This window comes from Cariama cristata, unplaced genomic scaffold (assembly GCF_000690535.1).
Source record: "Cariama cristata isolate BGI_N322 unplaced genomic scaffold, ASM69053v1 scaffold9716, whole genome shotgun sequence".
Classification (NCBI taxonomy): domain Eukaryota; kingdom Metazoa; phylum Chordata; class Aves; order Cariamiformes; family Cariamidae; genus Cariama; species Cariama cristata.
In genome coordinates, this window is record NW_009621536.1 from 34,371 (window position 1) to 52,628 (window position 18,258).

The window sequence follows — 18,258 nt, forward strand, 5'->3', positions numbered from 1 at the left end:
TTATTTGAAAATACTTTTCAGTGGAAGGATACATTACATAACTGCCCTCAGAATAGATTTGTTGTTTTTTTTTTTAATGGATCTGAAAAAATTTAAATGTAAAATTAATGAGCCATAGTCCACTACAAATAAGACACTCTGGGGTGTGCATTATTCAGCTACTGTTGCACTTCTCAAAAGATGAGCTTAATGCACACCCTGTTGTGTCTTATTACTATATGCAGAGTGCAAAATTAGACCAAAATGCTCTTACATCCCAAACACGCAGTGTGTTTCCATTTGCAGCACAGGCAGCTCCCTTTGTTGTGTGTTAATCATTACCCAAGCATCCTGTACTTTGTGTGCCCACCGCTCTTGCCCTGGCAGTTGTCATCCTGCTGCTCAAGGGGTGATTGCTGGTTTTGGTGAACAGTAGGCCTGTTTCCCCTTGCAAATGTCAAAGGCGTTTCAGAGAAACTATTGTCAAAGAGTCCTAATGACAGGAAACATTACTCAATCTGTAAAAATCAAAAAGTAAAGCAGCGATAAAGTAGCATGAAGTAACTGGTTAGAAATCCTTCTGCGGGATATACTTGAGACTGGTTGTGAGACAGTGAACCTCTCACCACTGGATCTGAGTTCCCAGGGAGTTAAGCACCTCTACAGCACTAAAGAGCTAAAGACTACCCGGCTGTAGGTGATTGATAAACCCCTACATAACCCAGCTGCAACAGCAGGACAGAGCCTGTTCGCAACACACAGCACTCTCCCAAGGGTCGGTACCACGCTGAGATGCAGGGTCAGTTACTGGAGCAGGGCTCGCTGGGTGGATAGAGGTATTTGGGGGAATAACACAAGTCTGCGACCCTGGATGCGGCACATGAGGAGTTAAATCTCTGAAGCCTACAGACACACAGGTGGAAGGAGGCTTTGCTAACAAGGCTGGTCCCTACAGAGGCAGCCAGGAGGGAGCCTATGTAAGTACGGCTCAGGGGGAAGAAGAGAGAATGGTAGTGAGGATTTGCTGGGGGTCACAGAGGGCTTGGTGTCTCTTAGCAAGGTTGGATAAAAGTATTTTAAGATATCTAGTAACAAGCAGCTCTCTGTAAGGTCTTTGACTTTCTTCCTTTTCCTTTGCTTAGCTTGTTTAGGTAGTTTGTTAAATGTCAAGAGAAAGGTGCAGGCTTTTCTTTTTTCTTTCTCTTAGAAGCATTTATTTTTTTAAGCCCTGATGCTTCTTTATCTTTCTTCCCCTCCTTTTTCAGTCAGTCACTGGCTGCTGTGTTCAGAGCCTCTGCCTCAAAGGAAGAATGCTTTCCCCCTCTATCACTCCTATTACTGTCAAGTTTAATCTTGTTTTTCTATATGGAGGTTACTGTACCCATGGCTGTGAAAAGGATTTTCAACTTTACACAGATGAGGTATTCATGTTGCTCAGAATATGAAATGGGCACTTGCAGACAAGGTAGTAATGTTACAGGTGGGGATGGTGCTAATCTTGTCTGCTCCTGAGGTTTTCTAAATCTGGATCTAGGGCTCTCAAAATGGTTGTCCTGAGGTTTGGGATCAAATCGGGGGTATCTATAAAGGGATCTTTCATCCCTTATTCTGGCTTGTATCGCAAGCCCTCACCTCAAAAATGGAGCGCTGCTTTGTTAGGGCTTAGGCAGCTGCACATTTCCTGGGCAGCTTGCAGCCCTTTTAATTAAGGGATAAGAAGGGAAACAGTGGTGCGGAGACATAGAGGCTCCCCAGGGTCTGGGAGCAGATCAGCGTAAGGCCTCAAATCACAGGAGCTGAAGCTTATTTCTGATCATAGCCAAGCAGCAAAACAAACCACCAAAACACAGAAGAGGAGTAGTGGGAATGATGGCTGCTGCGGCCTCCCTCTTTTCTATGCCTGGCTGATCTATAGACCATGCATTGGCTAAAAATTTTATGTCTTGTGGTGAATATTTTTGTTACCTTCTTGCACAGTGTTTTGATAACCTGCATCTTAACAACCAGTCTTGTTCTAAAGATGGGGCTATGCAAAGCAAGCCTTTGCTCTGAAGGCTGTCCTCTATGTGTTATCACTGGAGGGGCAAGAGAGATTACAACAATGCATTGTAATTGCTGATGTTCCTCCTGAACTTCTCTGACAGGTCGAGTTCATGTTTAGATCAGCTGCTTCTATGTCTTGGGTTAACTTACAGTGATGGAAGCAGAAGAGGAATAAATTATTCTACCTCAAGGGCTCCGCTAAACTCTTTGAAGGTTATTTTCATTAAGTGACCTGAATAACAAATTCTTTTCCATTAACCTCATCACCTGACACAAGCTGTTAAGCTGAGTCCTTCAGAACCTTATTGTCACTACTTGCACAGGAGCATGTGCCTTATCTGTATTTCATCTTGGTCATGTTAGCTTAAGAAATTAACGCTACCATTAGCAACGAGTGACTGAATGTTTGTTAGCATCGTTCTAGACTTAATCCTCATAAAGGTAGGCTGCTTGCCACTGTACCACCGCTTCTCTGAATGATACTGCAGCGAGTGAAAAAAATCTCCTTTATTTAAAAAAAAGCGGGGGGGGGAGGAACCAAACTTAATTCATCAGAGGAGAAGAAAATAGAGGATTACTTCACATAAAAGCACTGTTCAGTATAGCTAAGCTCTCCTCTGAACGGAAAAACAAGTTTTTCAGTAGTGCACTGCTGGAAAGAAGCCCTGGATAGGAAGAGCAGGCATCTCTGCTTGTGTTAGTAATTAGTACAGTGTAAGATGAGCAGAACTATGGAGCATAAAAAAAAAACTGGTGCTGAAGACCCGATGGCCTTGTTGTAGGTCTTTTGTTGTAGGAGTTTTACCTTGGATTTAATCTAATCCGGTATCTGAGTGCCCCTGGAACACATCCTCTGGTTTAGTGTTGCGTAAAAGCAATCCAGCTCAAGCGCTCTGAGACTGCTCAGCAATGTGAACCAAAGTGCAGTAAATGGGGAGGTTAAGGAGGTACAGCTCAAGAGCATGCTCCTCAAACAAACTAAAAGACTAATATGAATGCATCTTTTGCCTTTTACGGACCATGGAAGCTAATATCCAGGTTTAAACACTGGAAGATTTCAAAGCAAGCTATAATGTTTCTACAGCATCTGTCACTTATCTATGCATATAAAAAAAGGACAACTAGGTTAAAAAAAAAAAGCTGTTCTGCAGCAAAGGAACTTGCCAGTCATGTGCAAAATTCTGAACTCTGAGGAAAGAGTCTGTCTCTAATGATTATCTGGGGGTGCTTTTCAGTTCCTATCTCTGCATCTTACGCTTTTCTGCCCCTCTATTTCGACAGTCCCCCTGATTATGGTCTGGTAACCCAACCAGACACTAGTCCCTCTTCATGTTCAGGTCCCTCCTCAGTGTTCAACTTTACTGGTGGTCACAGCTGCAGTCTCCCCAGATAACCCTTCAGTGCTTCAGACCTAAACGGAAAAGAGAATATCTAGAAAGTAAAGCAAAGCCTAACCACAAAATCCTTTACTTTCTTAGTTTTGATAATCTCTAATTGTAAGCTTCTTGGGTCAGAGGCAGTCTAAATATGCATCTTGTCTGGCATTGCAAATGCCACCACTTTTGCTCAAAAAGAACTAATAATACTTTTACCTGTTACAGGTGGAACTGCCCCATTTTCAAGCCATCTCCATTCCATAAACTAGCACTCCACCTGGACCAGTGTAATAAATTGTAAGTATAACCATGATAAACTGTAAATGTATTAATCTGCATTATTTTCAGTTTGCATAACTTTTTGATACAACTATATGTTATAAAAGATTTTCTAATTGCCACAACAATGTTTTACTAAACAAAACAAACTCATGCAACCTCACTGGAAAACTTCAAAAGTAACACTTACAAAAATGGAAGCTTGGGTAACTTACTGAGCAAGGATTTCCTATTTCTAGTTTGTTTTCCTGCATGCAGCTCTATGGGGAAGTTTATATGTCATCTACAAGTGTGGTAACAGGCACAGCCAATTTCTGTCATTCTAAAAAGAAGTTTTTGTACTACATCAATTTAGCGCGAGGCTCAGCGGTCTGAAGGAGCTTTAGCAGCGACTGTGATTTTGTTCAGAATTGCAGTCCTGTGGTACTTCTAGCTGCAGCTCTATAAATAGAGCATGAGAGATGGAGTCAGTGTTGCTAGACTGCAGATCAGCCATGTTACCAGCAAAAGGGTCTCGAAAAAAATATATATTGTGACTGGCATGGCCAACTGAATCCTGCTTCTTGCCTAAACCCACAAACAAATTCCTTCATTGGCAGAATCCCATGGACATTTGTTTCCTTATGTGGGACTCTGGAAAAATATTACATGCTTCTATAAATTTAAGCATTCATTTTAGGTGATGCAGTGGTGCAGGTTTCAATAACTGAATATCTTAATCAGAGATGCCTTGAGAGACATTTTGTATCAGAGTGATGACAGTATCTGTATTAATAGGGAGGATCTTTTTTCTCTAAAGAGCAATTAATTGACTGAAATGATGTAATTTGGTTAATGAAATATAATGAACAACACAAACTGATAACAAAAAAGTAATGTACTTTAAGGGCTTTTGTACTGGTTATGAACAAGTTCAGAACTCCAGCATAAAGCACACGTGGCTATAGATGTACTTTTGGGCAAGTTCTGCTGTTGTTACTGAAGTACTCCAGTGATTTCAGTACAGCTGTGTCAGAATGTCCAGCTGAAGAAAAGGCTCCTTCTGGTCTAAAATCTGCTCAGCGACTTACATACCTGTAAAGCCTAATAAAGTCTCTGCCCCTCACACTGATACTGCAGAAGAGAAAATTAGTACCTTCTAGTGCCTTGCAGCAAGCCGAATGCTGATAGAAGGTTACCAGATGGTACATATTAACACTGAAACAGGTACCTTTGAATAAAAAGTAGCATGATATAACACATTACTACTGAAATAATGTGAAAAATTAGATTTGTGGTATCTGTATAACCAAAGTTTTTTCTCAGCAACCAATAAACAAAATACAGATACATCTGCTCTAGATTCTTCAAGTTTTAATTTGGTTTCTCATCCATGTGTTTAAAAATGGAGGTAGACCCAAGGGATTAGTTTTCAAAGCTAAACTGAAACTTAGTGCATTTGACAGTGGCAGAACTGCATCAGAGCTGCTTGTGTTCAGCCATGTGTTTAGGAAATGCAATGCAGCCAGAAAGATTGTCAAAAGATGTTGCCATTTGTGGTTGATGCTATATAATAACTTCTCTTTCGTTGGGGATTAAAAAAGAGGAATCCAGAGAGAAGCTTTCAGAAGGAAAGGATTTTGCAAATATGCATTTAAATGGTCTATGACAACTTATTCCAGACAGAGCACTCCCTCCTCTCAGCCACTCTCCCTTTCTGATGTGGGTGGAGGAAATAAGATGAAGCACTTGATGATGAAATGAAGAAAGAGTGCAGTCAGTGTGGAGTTTATTCTCCAAGTCACAGAGGGCTGCTGTTAAAGAGTTAGCTTGTGTTTGAACCTCTTGTATTTAAAATAAGTGCAGTCTTGAGGTGTGCTTTGCCCTGTATTCCTTTGTCTTGCTCCAGCTAAGCACTAATAAATCTAGCAGGAAGGGGAGCTGGCGAGTGCCTGCTCTTGTTCAGAGAAATAAGACCAATGTTCAGAGAAATAAGACCAATGTTTGGAGAAATAAGACCAATGTTGTGCCATGAGCAATGGCACCCTCTCCTGGTTATGACTTCTCATCTGTGTAAGAACGGTTCAGAAGTTCATTGTAGTCACAACTTACATGCTATGTCACGTTATCTCTCTGATATGACCAAATATCAAATGAATCTTGGTTTTATCACACGCTTACATAGCCTGGGGCTAGCTGAATAGCGACTCTTGTCCAGTTAAACAAAGGACAAAAGTTCAGGACTACTACAAATCCAGATGTTAATGAAGCTGCTAGAGAAAAAGTGGCATAAATGAAATCAGAACCTGGCTCACAGCATGTTATGGATCTACCAAAGTCTTGCCAACATGCAGAGATTCCCTGGCTGCTTGCTAGATCTGTTTCCTGAGACCCTCTGATACCAACTCAGGTGTAAGTCTAGTATTGCTGACGTGACAGCAAATTGAATTGTCCCCTGAAGTTTGGATAGGCAGACTAGTTCATATATGGCTGAACCTGTTTTTTTTCCCCATTTGGAAACATAAAATGCTGTTTGCTCATTTTTTCACCTTTCTTCAGTACCATTTTAAGAGTTACTCTGTGATAGGAGCAGCTGTTTTGGGTAAAAATAAAGGCTAATCCCTAATAATTTTTAATGTTCTTTTTAAGTTTGGAAATGAATTTTGTTAAAGAGCTTACTTAATCTAGTCCTGTACATTTCTCAACTACACTAAAGGCCTTGGAACGTCACTGCACCTTAGACATTTTTTCATTTTATCAATAAGCTTTCCCCTGCCCCCAAGCATTCTGAAACAAAGACAGCCCATAGTTAACTGGAAATTTGCAGGCTCTGCCTTCAAGGTAATCTTTGTTTTATTATGGCTACTCTTTTTCTAATATTTTCCAGGATTTATTCTGGGAGGGATGAGTTGTCCAGCTTTTTAATTCATTTTATCTGGTCTCCGTATTTTCTATTCCTAGTGGTAACAAGGACAAGATGTGCTAATATAGGCTAATAATCATGCTATCTATAGCCTTTTATGTCATCTTTGTACACAAAATGTCCCTATTTCCTGTAATTTATTACTGTGTGCAGATGAGAGATGTTTCATTAAGTTTAGGTGAGGTAATATGTTGCTAACAGGGCTTGAAAAGGGAGCGCTTTTTGCTTGGGAGAGGTGAGTTGTGTTTCTATTTAATCACATTCCTTCAAAAAAAAGACAAGACTCAGATTTGATCATGAGACAGCATCACAGAGAGGAGCAAGTGACTGCATCTGGTGCCAGCCCAGCGCTGTCTGATGTTGCACAAAACACATCTTGATGCTTACAAACCAGGAGGCTGCGTTTCTACCCATTTTGACTATTAAGCTGTGCTTTTGGCATTGTGGTTATACGAACCAAGAATATGCTGTCACTTCCGAAAAGACCCCAGACTTTGTGATAGTAAAGGAATTACTCTCTAGACAGGTGGCAGGGTCTTGCATGAGAATAAAATCTGTGCAGTTGTTATCTTCCTCTATTACCACTTAGGCAGTGATTTCCTTTGTTATTTCTAACGGTAGGTAGTTCAAAACATCTAGCTAATGATATGCCCCTCATGCTTCAGAGACTGGCTCTAACTCATCATCTGTCTGCCTGAAGAGTATTTAAGTGGAATGCACAAGCCCTCTCCCGCTGCCATGAATTAAGTACCAACGATGCAGGCTTGAGCGGTTTTCCAACATGTTCTCCCAAGGCAATGACAGAGCACAGACCTTGGATCGCAGCGTTCCCTTGCTGTAGCAATGCGGAGACAAGCAGGGAGAATGTTGTTCTCAGCCAATGCCTTTTTGATTCCTCCCCCCTTGTTGCCACCAAAAGACTGCCGATCACAGGGATAACCAAGCCATAACGGTGCCATTCTACTTCGCAAACCCAAGCACAGCTCTATTTAACAGCCAGAGAAGGACTAGGGGACTCCTGCTAAACCCTCCTACAGTTCCTTAGAGATCCTAGAGCTTTGTTTCGGAGGAGCCTGTAATTTGTTATGTTCGATTTCCCCATACAAAGAAGCTTCCCTTGGAAAATATGTTGCAACTATTGCATCAGGCAGACTCTCCTGCATATTTGATTCAGTGAATAGCCGTGTCAAAAACTCCTCCCGGCTTTCAGAAGTCTTACAGACCAGAGGCAAAAACATGTGTTGTGTGATGTCAGGGGGCTGATGTAAAGGAGCAGCTAATGCTGTAATTGGGGCTTATGAGCAAAGGGTGGTGAGTCAACTACGCACATTCATGGATGTTGGGTAGGTAATGAAATATATTTTTTTGAAACTTAACATCTTAATCAATAGATCTATAGAGAGACCAAAAGTTTACTTGTGCAGGAACACAAACAGGATTATTTTAGTAGTTTGTTACAGGCAATCCACCCAGCTGAATCCCATGCACCCATCGTTCCTGACTGAAAAGACACTGTACAGTGTGCCGAACGCAGGCAAGTGCTAAGATCACTCCCACAAATTAATAAAGATAATTCCCTGGGAAGCATCTCGTATTAACAGTGCATTCCTGACTTCTCCACCTATCTATACGTTAGATTACAAGCACGACATGTTTGTGCATGCTGTGATGCAGTTCTTGGCCTGACCCCACCAGCTCTCCTAGGAACTAATAACAGACTTTATGATGGCCCAGGAGAAGCAGCCAGTGACTTACTTGCCACTGTCAGATCTCTGGTAGCTGGCACTGGAGCCTGCGAGCCTTAGCCCCGATGCTACTCATTAGGTCTATGAGATGTATCACCCGAGTTCTTTGTTTTGCCTCACCTCCTTCTCATAAGATTTAAGATTATTTGGGGAGGAAGGCAGTGGGGAGGGAGGAAAGAAATTCCCAGTTAAATGTAATCATTAACTGAAGTGGTCTTTGATTTCTCTGTTGTTTAGTTTAATTAGATGGAATTCATTTTGAAGGCAGCCGCCAATGTCAAAGGCATGTTAACTATAGCTGTGAATTATTACTGCATCAATAAAAATAATGAAAAGCTTGGATGCTAGCAGAGCCATTAGGCTTTGGAGCAGTAACAGCTAGTTTTCTGTTTTCAGACATAATCTTTCTTCCTTATTGTGCCTTTCAAATATTTTCATATTGGGAACTTGTGGCCAGTTTTTCTCAACTGCTTCTATTCTTCAGAACTTGCTCTTGCTCAGAGTGTATCTAACTAGGTTCAGCCTTCCCTTTTCACTTTGAACCTCTCATATTAACATGGAAATGGCTGGTTTGAGTCACACCGAAGGGCACAGTGTCTGTCCTGAGTCATACCAATCAGCCTGTGACCCTCTGTTACAGTGCTCAATAGCAAGAACTCAATGAGAACGGCTCATGCCTGTAGACTTCCCTGATACAGATGCCCAGATTTCAACGCCTTCCTGAATTACCGGAACTTTTTAAACTCAAGGAAGAACACAAATACTGCTGGTATGCAATGGTTAACACTGCAGAAGGGCTACACAGATCTGCTTGCACTTTGGGCTTGCTTTGATCACTCTGTTGTACTTCACACCTTTGTAAGGCTCCACCCTTGCTGGCCTTGTCCGTGATGTTGCAGAAAAAGACAGTGCACACACCCAGAATATCCATTACCACGACGTAAGCAAGACTTCTTTGTTCAGCCTGTATGTGAGCGATCTCCCCACATCCATCCTTAGCTTATAGGTTAGGAGCTAGTGCTGCAAGGCTTAGCAATTTTAGCTGGGAAGTCCACAAGTCTCTCCTTCACCTCTAAAAGAAACATAAACCTTTTCCTGAAGGAGACAGGATAACATTTCTCACAGCTACAAACCCCAGATCCTCTGATCCTGCCGCAGGGAACCTCTGTGTGCTTTGCCTGCAGGTGAGACAGACCCACAGTAACCACTTCAGCCAGGGCATGAGGAACACCGGCAGCTTCTAAAACTTTTCTAATTGCCTGCAGAATCTAGCTTTTATGTCATGAGATACTGACAACTGATCTGCTTCCTTTGACTTAATCAGTCCTGTCAGCAATAGCACACGGCTGACAATGCTAGCAATGAGCTTGTACATCTAATAAGTACCAGCGAGTCTACAGAAATCAAGGGCCGTTGGTGGTTAAGAGTTAAACTTTGCACCAGAATCTGCGTACAGGACAAAGAACCCTATGTGAGTAGGAAAATTAAGCTAAACCACATTATATCAATAAAGCTACTGGATTTGGGCAAAAATAAAATGGTTTAATGCAACATATAATTTCTGGTTCACGAAAGATTGCCTGTAGGCTGCTGATCGATGATATTTACACAAAGATTAAGGCAGATTTTCACTCATCAGCTCATTTGAAAGAGGATTTTTGAGGTCAAATTTTAAGTTTGCTACTACTATGAAGTGCAGCAACCTTCCACCAGCAGGTATCTGAGGATTAGCAACTAAGACTGAAAACTTGCCTTTTATTCTCTATAGTTTCCTCTTCACAACCATATTCTTCCAGGGTTTATTTCTGTAAAGCTCCTTCTTTTGGAAGACATATGGATAGGTATCTGTGAGATCTCATTGATTCAGAAGGCCTTTGGACCATCGAAACAAAGTGAATCACAGTCATAAATACTGAGACCCCTTTTCTTTTCATTCTCATTATTGAGGAATTGCATTTGTAGTCCCATCTGTGAACCAGATTAATTTGGAGCCATCTGCCATGAGCAAATTGCTAATTTTGGCAGATACCAGAGAGATGCTAGTATCATCCTTATGTAAACATTTGATGTCAGCTCTGATTGTTGTGAAGAAAACAGCTACCCGTAAAGGTGCTTATGGCTACACCATGAACGTGTAGAAATTCAGATGACTGATTACAGCCTCTTAAAGAATGGAAGGAGGGCTCAGCAGTCAGCAGAGACCGTGTCTGGTGCACCGCAAACACATCCACTGCAGCAAGGCAAAAAACGACGCGAGATCTGTGCTACCCTGCGAGTTGCGATGCATGCTTAGTGGAGAACCAGGACCACTCCACAGAATTCACACAAGTGGCTATTAAGAAAATGCCCCTGAAGATCTCATCTGGAGTCAAAGGGAAAATCTGTACTGATTTCATTGGTATCATTATTACCAATGATAAACTGAAAGTGACTCAAATATGTAGGAAAATGTGAATTTTCAGAAATATATTTCCTGCTCGTTGCTGGTGCAGGTTAGGTGCAGACTCCAGCCTGGCTGAAAACAACCCACTGTATTGATGTTTGTATAGTAAAAAAAATTTCTGATATGACTTTTAGGTAAAAAAATGCCACGACTCAAAGATCTAATAGGTTGGGAGCCAGAAGATTTTACTGGAAAAGAGAATTTGTTCCAACAGGCTTCATATATACATTTCCTTGCTCCTAGTAATTTCAAGTTCCCTGTTAATTCCAACTCTATAGGACCCCAGCCAGATCTCCGTTTTTGACACGTACCTATCGAATAGTACAAAAAGTCTTGTTTTGCGGTTGTATGTATTCGACCTGTCCTGTGCACAGACAACTTTGCAGTTTAACACTCCTACCCCAAAAGAGATGAGATGCCTGATTCGATAAGCCTGGGCCCAAGTCAATACCGCATCTGTGTGTGCTGGTTTTTACTATTTGTAACCTAGCCCCACTCTTTCTGATGATGTTTCAGTGGTTTGTCCTCTTTTTTAAGGAACATGACACTCATTGTGTGGAAGACCCGAGTATGGATTGCCATGCCAAGCAGTCTGCAGTCCATGGATGCTACTCTTCTGCCACTATGCAATACAGTACCAGCCTCTTCGCTGTCCTGAAAAGCAAACAATAGCTATCAAAGCACCAGATTAGGCTCACTTTTATTTCCTGCAGAATACATATTCACTGACTAGAAATCTCCGCAGGAAAAGCAACACTTGCATACCCTCCAGGTTCCATGAATATTAGTTTGTTTTGTTGTTCCTCTTAATATTCATGAATAGGCTGCTTGCTTTCCAAATGTCTGTCACCTATTTGGGGAAAAACAATCTTACGATTTCAGCAATACAAAGTGACAGGCCAAAGCGAACTACGGTTTTAAAAAAAAAAAAGCTTGGAGGATTAATTGGAGTGAATTACATAACATTTGGAAATAACAAGTGAACTTGTAAAAATCACAGAACTAGAAGAGCTCTTTTGTTACTTAATCTATTTTGAGTAGTTAATTAAATTTTCTTTTATTTCCCTGAGAATTCAGCTCCTAGCGCTATGCCGGGTCCAGACCGTGTCCCACTGAGGTCAGCAGAGCTCCCACCCACGCTGCCGTGGGTGGGCAGGGCTGTCGCAGCCTGCAGCATCGCACGCTCTGCGCACAGGCATCTTCCGTCGCACTCTGGACCACACTTGCACCCTGACAGTGGAAAAACTAGAACTGAGAGTGCACCTCAGAAAGTGCTGTGGCATATTTGAGGAGAGGTTAGTTCTAATCTGAAGAAGAGAATCGGTCCTTTAAAACCTGGGCTTTACTCTTTGCTGGGAGTGAAGCACACCAGCACACCTCTATGGTCTTCCCAGGGTAGCAAAAGTAAGATGCTTGCACCGTGATGACTCTCCCACTGAACCCAAAATCTCCCATAGGTGACAATATCTTTAAAAACAGCCGTGACTTTATTAGCCATAGAGTTATTCTGGCTGTAAATGGTGTAATCTTCTCCTCAGCCTTATCAAGAGTCTCATAGAGCAGTACACAAAACCATGGCTGTAAGTTAGCAGGACCTGGCAGAACAGATTGGAGGAGAAATGTTAAGTTCTTAAAACTGTGAACCTTGCTTGGAGGTAAATCTAAAAGGAAATACATCTACTTGAACACATCACTGTTCAGCACACTCATCTATCATGTGCTTTGTAGCAGCTGTTAGAGAGAGGTGGTTCATGCTCCTGGCTCTTGTACGCTCCACGTGTAAACAGAGTAATTTCTTCCTCTCCCGAGACACCGCTTACACACACGGCTGCAGTGCGGGAGAAGCGTGTTGTTATAGTTACTGGCTATGACTTACCCCTGCCATTGTCATGGTATTTTCAGTAAATGGCGCTTTAAACAGCAGTCTGGCAAAGGTTTGCGGAATAATGACTGCCTGCATTCACTTAATAACACAACACAAGCATCTCTGCTGCCCAATCTCTTCATCCATTTCTCCCTGTCCCTTACATCATGAATGAGACTCTGATTCTCTTACATAAGGAACACAACAAAGGTCACTTCTTATATTTGAAAGTTTTTTTACTTCTGCTCCCTGGAAAGGTCATCATACAGGGGAAAAGCAGAGCTCTTCCCCTCGGGCAGCTCTCAAGAGACAGGTATGGAGCCTGCCCAGGACACATCACCTTTTAGAGACTCCATGGCTGGTGAGCAAAACTGCTTTGCAGGTCATGTCTATAAGGGGCCACGGTTTTCTACTTTGGTTTGGGTGTATCTTTTGCTAACTAGACACAGTCACTGTAACCCCACAAGAGGCTGGCATAATGCAGGATTGTGGTATGATGATAAGGTTGTGGGAATGAGCACAGATACATGCCCATAAAATGGATTATGCTGAATGATGCTACTCAGCTGCTTTTGAGATGCAAAGACAACAATTAACTGAGCTGACGTGAACAGACGCAAATAAGAACAGCTCTTCATGCCTGGCAATTAGAGAAACAAGACTTTGGTATAGAGTCAAATAATAACCTCTCAGAGGCAGACGGCAGGAAAATGGGAACTCATAGGTTTTCACAGACCCCAGACTCGGATGAATGAAGGCGATGTGTTGAACATTGAAGAGAGAGCAATCAGAAGATGCTTCTGCACCTTTGCCTGGAGTGCAGCAAAGACAAACAGACAGCCCCTAATTGGAAACAGGCTGCGACACACAAGTCAAGGAGCTGCCTTCACACAGGTTTCTTCAGGCAAACTGAACCTTGTGTACATTTAATGAATACATTATACTAAACCTTATATATAAGAAGTGCTGCGACACTATCTTACAAATTTCTCAGCCACACAGAAACCGTTCCGCAAAGTGTGAATTTTTGTTACTACTCAACCAAAAAAGCAGGTTTTCTATATGTTTTAGAACATATAAGTAGCTGATTAGAACAAAGCTATGCTAACCTGATTTATCAGGGGATTTTTGTGAAAGCAATTAGGTATGGGATTCCCAAAGGACTTTCTGAGAAAGGGTCCAGCAAAGATAATTACTGAATGTATATCAATAATGCTGTGGAATTAGCATCAGGAACTTGTGTTCAGAAACCCTTCCTATATTAGCTTTGTGATTTGACAAGCTAACCAACTTTGTGCCAGCTTTGCTTAACTAAGCACTTCCTTCCATTTAATATCACTATACATGAAATAAATGTTAATTACCATCACTGCATGAACAACCAGAGAAACTGCTGAAATGGAAGTCCAGTCCTGCAGCCGTCTACCAGCAAACACTTCCTGCAGTCTACAGAAGAGCCTGACCTACAGCCAGGGAAGTTAATCCTAGTTTGTACATAGGATCTTGCATCAAGCCAGTACTAGTCTAAAACGTACTGATGAAATCTGGTCTTGTAACAAACCTTGTAAATAAAGCTGAAACTGGCACCGCATCTCTTCTCCCACACACATGTTCTCCTTCAAGTTGTAAAATTTGCAGCAGATACAAACCTAGCTACAGAAGGATAGCTGCACGCTGACAGAGAGATAAGAAAAAATGAAACAGAGCTACTATGAAATGTATCACTGAACTGGAGAGATGTTGGAGCTGAATTTCAGCTGCAATAAATCAACCTTATTTCATGGACCTCTGTCTCTGCTCAGTTAAGCCAGCAAAGCTGTGAATTTGAGTGGACGCAAGTTTTGGTATTCAAGAGATCTTACGGAAATCCACTTGAATCCCATCACTTGCTTTCCATGACATTTCAGGAGAAACTTGTCATTAACCTGCAATAATTGCTGGCAGCTCCTCATGCTACTGAAAAAACCTTTTCTTCCATTCTACTTCCTATAGGATGGTCAAACTTTCTAAAGGACCAAGGAAAAAAAGGCTGTTTCTCCGTGTGTGGTCCATATTTTGCTACTTACATTTTGTCAGACTAAAACCTAGTACTAACGTTTCAATTTTTAGGTCTGATAGAAGAGATTCTTCATCTCTCTAGTGCTTAAACCACACATTAGAATCACATTGCTACAGCATGCAAAATGCTGCCATTTCTAAGTATTAAGCTGAGAACTCTTGAATGTTGTCAGGGATGATCCTTATTGTTTACTTTGGCTACATAAAATTACTGTTGAAAAACTATGTACTAAGGAGCCTATCCATCGAAAAAATTTTCTTCAATGATTGACCAGTATTAATTATTTTTCTCTTTCGCACACAGAGGGATATGTTCAAGTAGACTTCAAAACGAGGCTTGATATATAAAGATTATCCAAGTTTTGAATGTTCCTTTCTAAGCAGTGAATGTGCAAAAATTGTCAGTGGTCAGTAATGTATATAAACTATTCTTGTTACTGGCAGTAGTACTTGCAAATGAAAAGAAGCAAAAAAGAAAAAGTTAGGGACAGGGTGATATGTGACACTTGAAGTGACAGGATTCAGACTTCGTGGTTTTTCACAAAGATCCTTATGTAATTTACTGCTGGCTTTGTACCTAAGGACCCTTCCTACAAGTCATAGTTGTTCGTTGCTCAGATATATAGCAGCTTAGCTCATGTTGTAACGTTATGCACTGCCTCAGCATTTCTGAACTGGAGCTCTCTGGAGACGGGGACCAAGATGATATGTCTGTACTATGGCTAAGTACTGAAACCTAGCAGACTGCTTGCTTGCTTACAGTTATTTATAAGCTTGTGTGCTTTCAGGATTTACTTATGAAAAGCAATTTCACTTAATACCAGTACAACAGCATGGCAATAGTTCATATTTATAGATTGTAATATAATTTCAGACAGCCCCAAATTCCTTTACAAAGTGTGCGTCTATAAATCAACCTATAAATCAGTATGTTCACAAACACTGTAAGACTGAAAAGAACATTGAGTGAAATTGAAAATGCTGAGTATTTAAGTCAGGCAGAACATGTTTGCTCAGACTGGAAAGTTGTCATCCAAACAGGACTGCCCACACCTACTCTGGGCATTTAAAGCAATGGACCTGCTTTGTTCTATGACTCCTGCACAGCACCTCTCTGTGCAGTACCACTTTCCTAACGCAGGATAATAGCTTAAAACTGAACTGGAACACCCAACTAACCTGTTTTTCACCACTCGGCTTCCTGTAATTCAGCAGCAGCTCCACAGCTCCCACCACCTCTTTCCGTATTGCATACAGCAGAGCATCTCCCACGTACACACTGTGGCTCAAAAGCAATTCCATGATCTCCAAATTTTCATTCTCTATGGCTATTAAAAGGGCACTGCGACCAAGAGGATCCATACAGTTAATGTTGATGTTGTAGTAGATCTCTGCCTCTTGCAAGGCATGTTTCACACTGGCATAGTCCCCCTTCTCCACAGCGCTGAGGTAGGCCTTCTCTTCCGCCGACAGCTCTGCCTCCGCTCGCACGATCTGCAGTGGGATCCGATCTCTGTACGGTGAATAGTTTACCTTTTTGTAGTATAGCTGGGCCATTGTTCATAGTGACCGGGCAACCTACGGGGGAAGAAGAAGCATGCATAAGTGACAAAACAGATGAGCAACCCCTGCCTGTTCCTCACAGGGGACAAATTTCCAAAGGTCCATCGAGGTAGAAGATTCCGATCCCTTTTTAGGCTGTTTTATTCTCAGCATAGTGATTGCAACACCCCCTGAGCAACCCCACATTAAAAGGCTACCTGAAAAAATAAAAGTTATGCTGCTGCTTAGAAGAGGTATGCAGAATGACAGATAGTATATTTTTAAATCTGTTTTAAACACTATGCCATTGATTTCTTTTATCTGGTCAGAGGCATGATCTTGTTGTTTATGGATAATCTATTGCATGTGCAAATAGGTAGATTTCTCATCTTTGTTTTATTTCCTGCTCAACGTTTTTTTCACTTCTCTCCTTTTTCACTGCTGAGCCAGATCCTCAGCATCTCTGAACTGTCAGTGATGGGAGCTGCTGATTTACATACTCCTATTTACAGCAGTAAGATTTATTTTTATTATTTTTGCCCCTTCTTCTCTGCTTCCATCTCTTAAAATAGGTTTTTATTTTTCTCTAATGTTTACTCTTTGACTTAGGTCACTGTTTTATTTTTAAAGCTTTCGTGTTTTTAAACGTCTTTTCTCACTCTCCTCATTTATAAATAGGACCTAAAGACAGGCTGATGTAGAAAACCACTGCCGTTGCTCTCCAGAGGCAGTGATGTTGTTTACGGTCTAAGAAAATAAGAAGTAAATCCTGCCCTGGAACAAGTGTAACAAACTGAATGAATTGCTGTTCCTTCCCACCGCTCAAAGAGCCTAGCAGGTGACTGAAGTTGTAGGAAACATGGGCTGGACAGGCATTCACACATAAAAAGAAAAGGAGCTATGCTTATCTGGCTCTGTTTGGCATTGATAAACCACACCAAATCAGGACCAGGGGACACCAGCAGCTGTGACTAATTAGATGACTTATTCCATCTCCTTGCTCAAAGCTCAACAGTCTCCTGCAGCAAATTAGCCAGAGTTTTGTTCCATTTTAGTGCCCTATCCAGGGAAAAGAGGAGGTTTTGATAAAGAGATAATGAGGAGGGTCTTGTGGTTCAGGTGCCGAACCAGGAGTGAGACGCCATGGGTTCTGTTTTTCCCATCCCACTGCGTGCCATAAGGCAACCCTGTTCAGCAGAGCCGATTTTTTCCATTTTGCCTTCAGCTCCGGTGCAACGGGCCTGGTGCGGTGGGAGTGGGTGGATCTGAGCTCCAGCCCAGCTGACACTGCAAAATAGTGGGTGGTTGTGGCATACAGCAAAGTTACATCTGCGAATTTCCTGGGGAGCCAGAGATCTGTAACAACGAGTTTGGCATCTCAAAAAATGTGCTCTCTTAGTACCCTGGTTTCCTACAAGTACGAGAAAAGTTTTTGTTACGTTTCCAGAGTTACAGCTCTCTGCACACAGGCTTCAACCTGAAGACACACACAAAGGCGTTAGAGGCAAAAGGACCTATATTCTGAATAGAAACTGTCACAAATATATTGGATTTTCTACGGACATACTATGCCACTAAAACTTTTGGAACTAAGGAACAATCTCAAGTGACTTAGGAGCTTGAAGTCTCAATAAACTACATGTATAACTAACTACTCTGATTTTCAAAAGGACTACGGATCACAGGTCATTTTTCAAGTTTTGTTTTTGAAAATGTTATCCCTGCAGGGTCTGGCCAGTTCCCACTGAAATAGTGACAAGACACAAAAGGACACAGAACAAGTCTGATAACACGTAAGGACCAAAGAGATCTTTGGGAAAGTAAGGATAAGCCCAAATGGGAAGGGAAATTTTGTCCTTGTGTGACAATCTGGCTCACAGGAGCGGGGAGCACCAACCGGTGGGACTGGTGGCAGAGGACAGCAGCCACTGTGTGGAGGTCTCCAGGGGGGAATTTGCTGGCTCCAAGAAAATTGAGGGATTCTGGTGACAGGCACAGCTGCTGAAGTGGAACTGGGTATTTTTCAC

General features: G+C 41.8%; 1 protein-coding gene across 1 annotated transcript in view; it reads right to left on the reverse strand.

Annotated features, from left to right (window-relative positions):
* LOC104163111 (short transient receptor potential channel 5) overlaps positions 1–16,246 on the reverse strand; it is a gene marked incomplete at its 3' end in the record, with an annotated part of 44,113 nt that extends 27,867 nt beyond the window's left edge. Inside the window, exon 1 of the mRNA XM_009701999.1 lies at positions 15,869–16,246. Within this exon, the coding sequence (XP_009700301.1) occupies positions 15,869–16,246 (378 nt within the window). The remainder of the gene's footprint in view (positions 1–15,868) is intronic.
* Between the last annotated feature and the right edge of the window lie 2,012 nt (positions 16,247–18,258).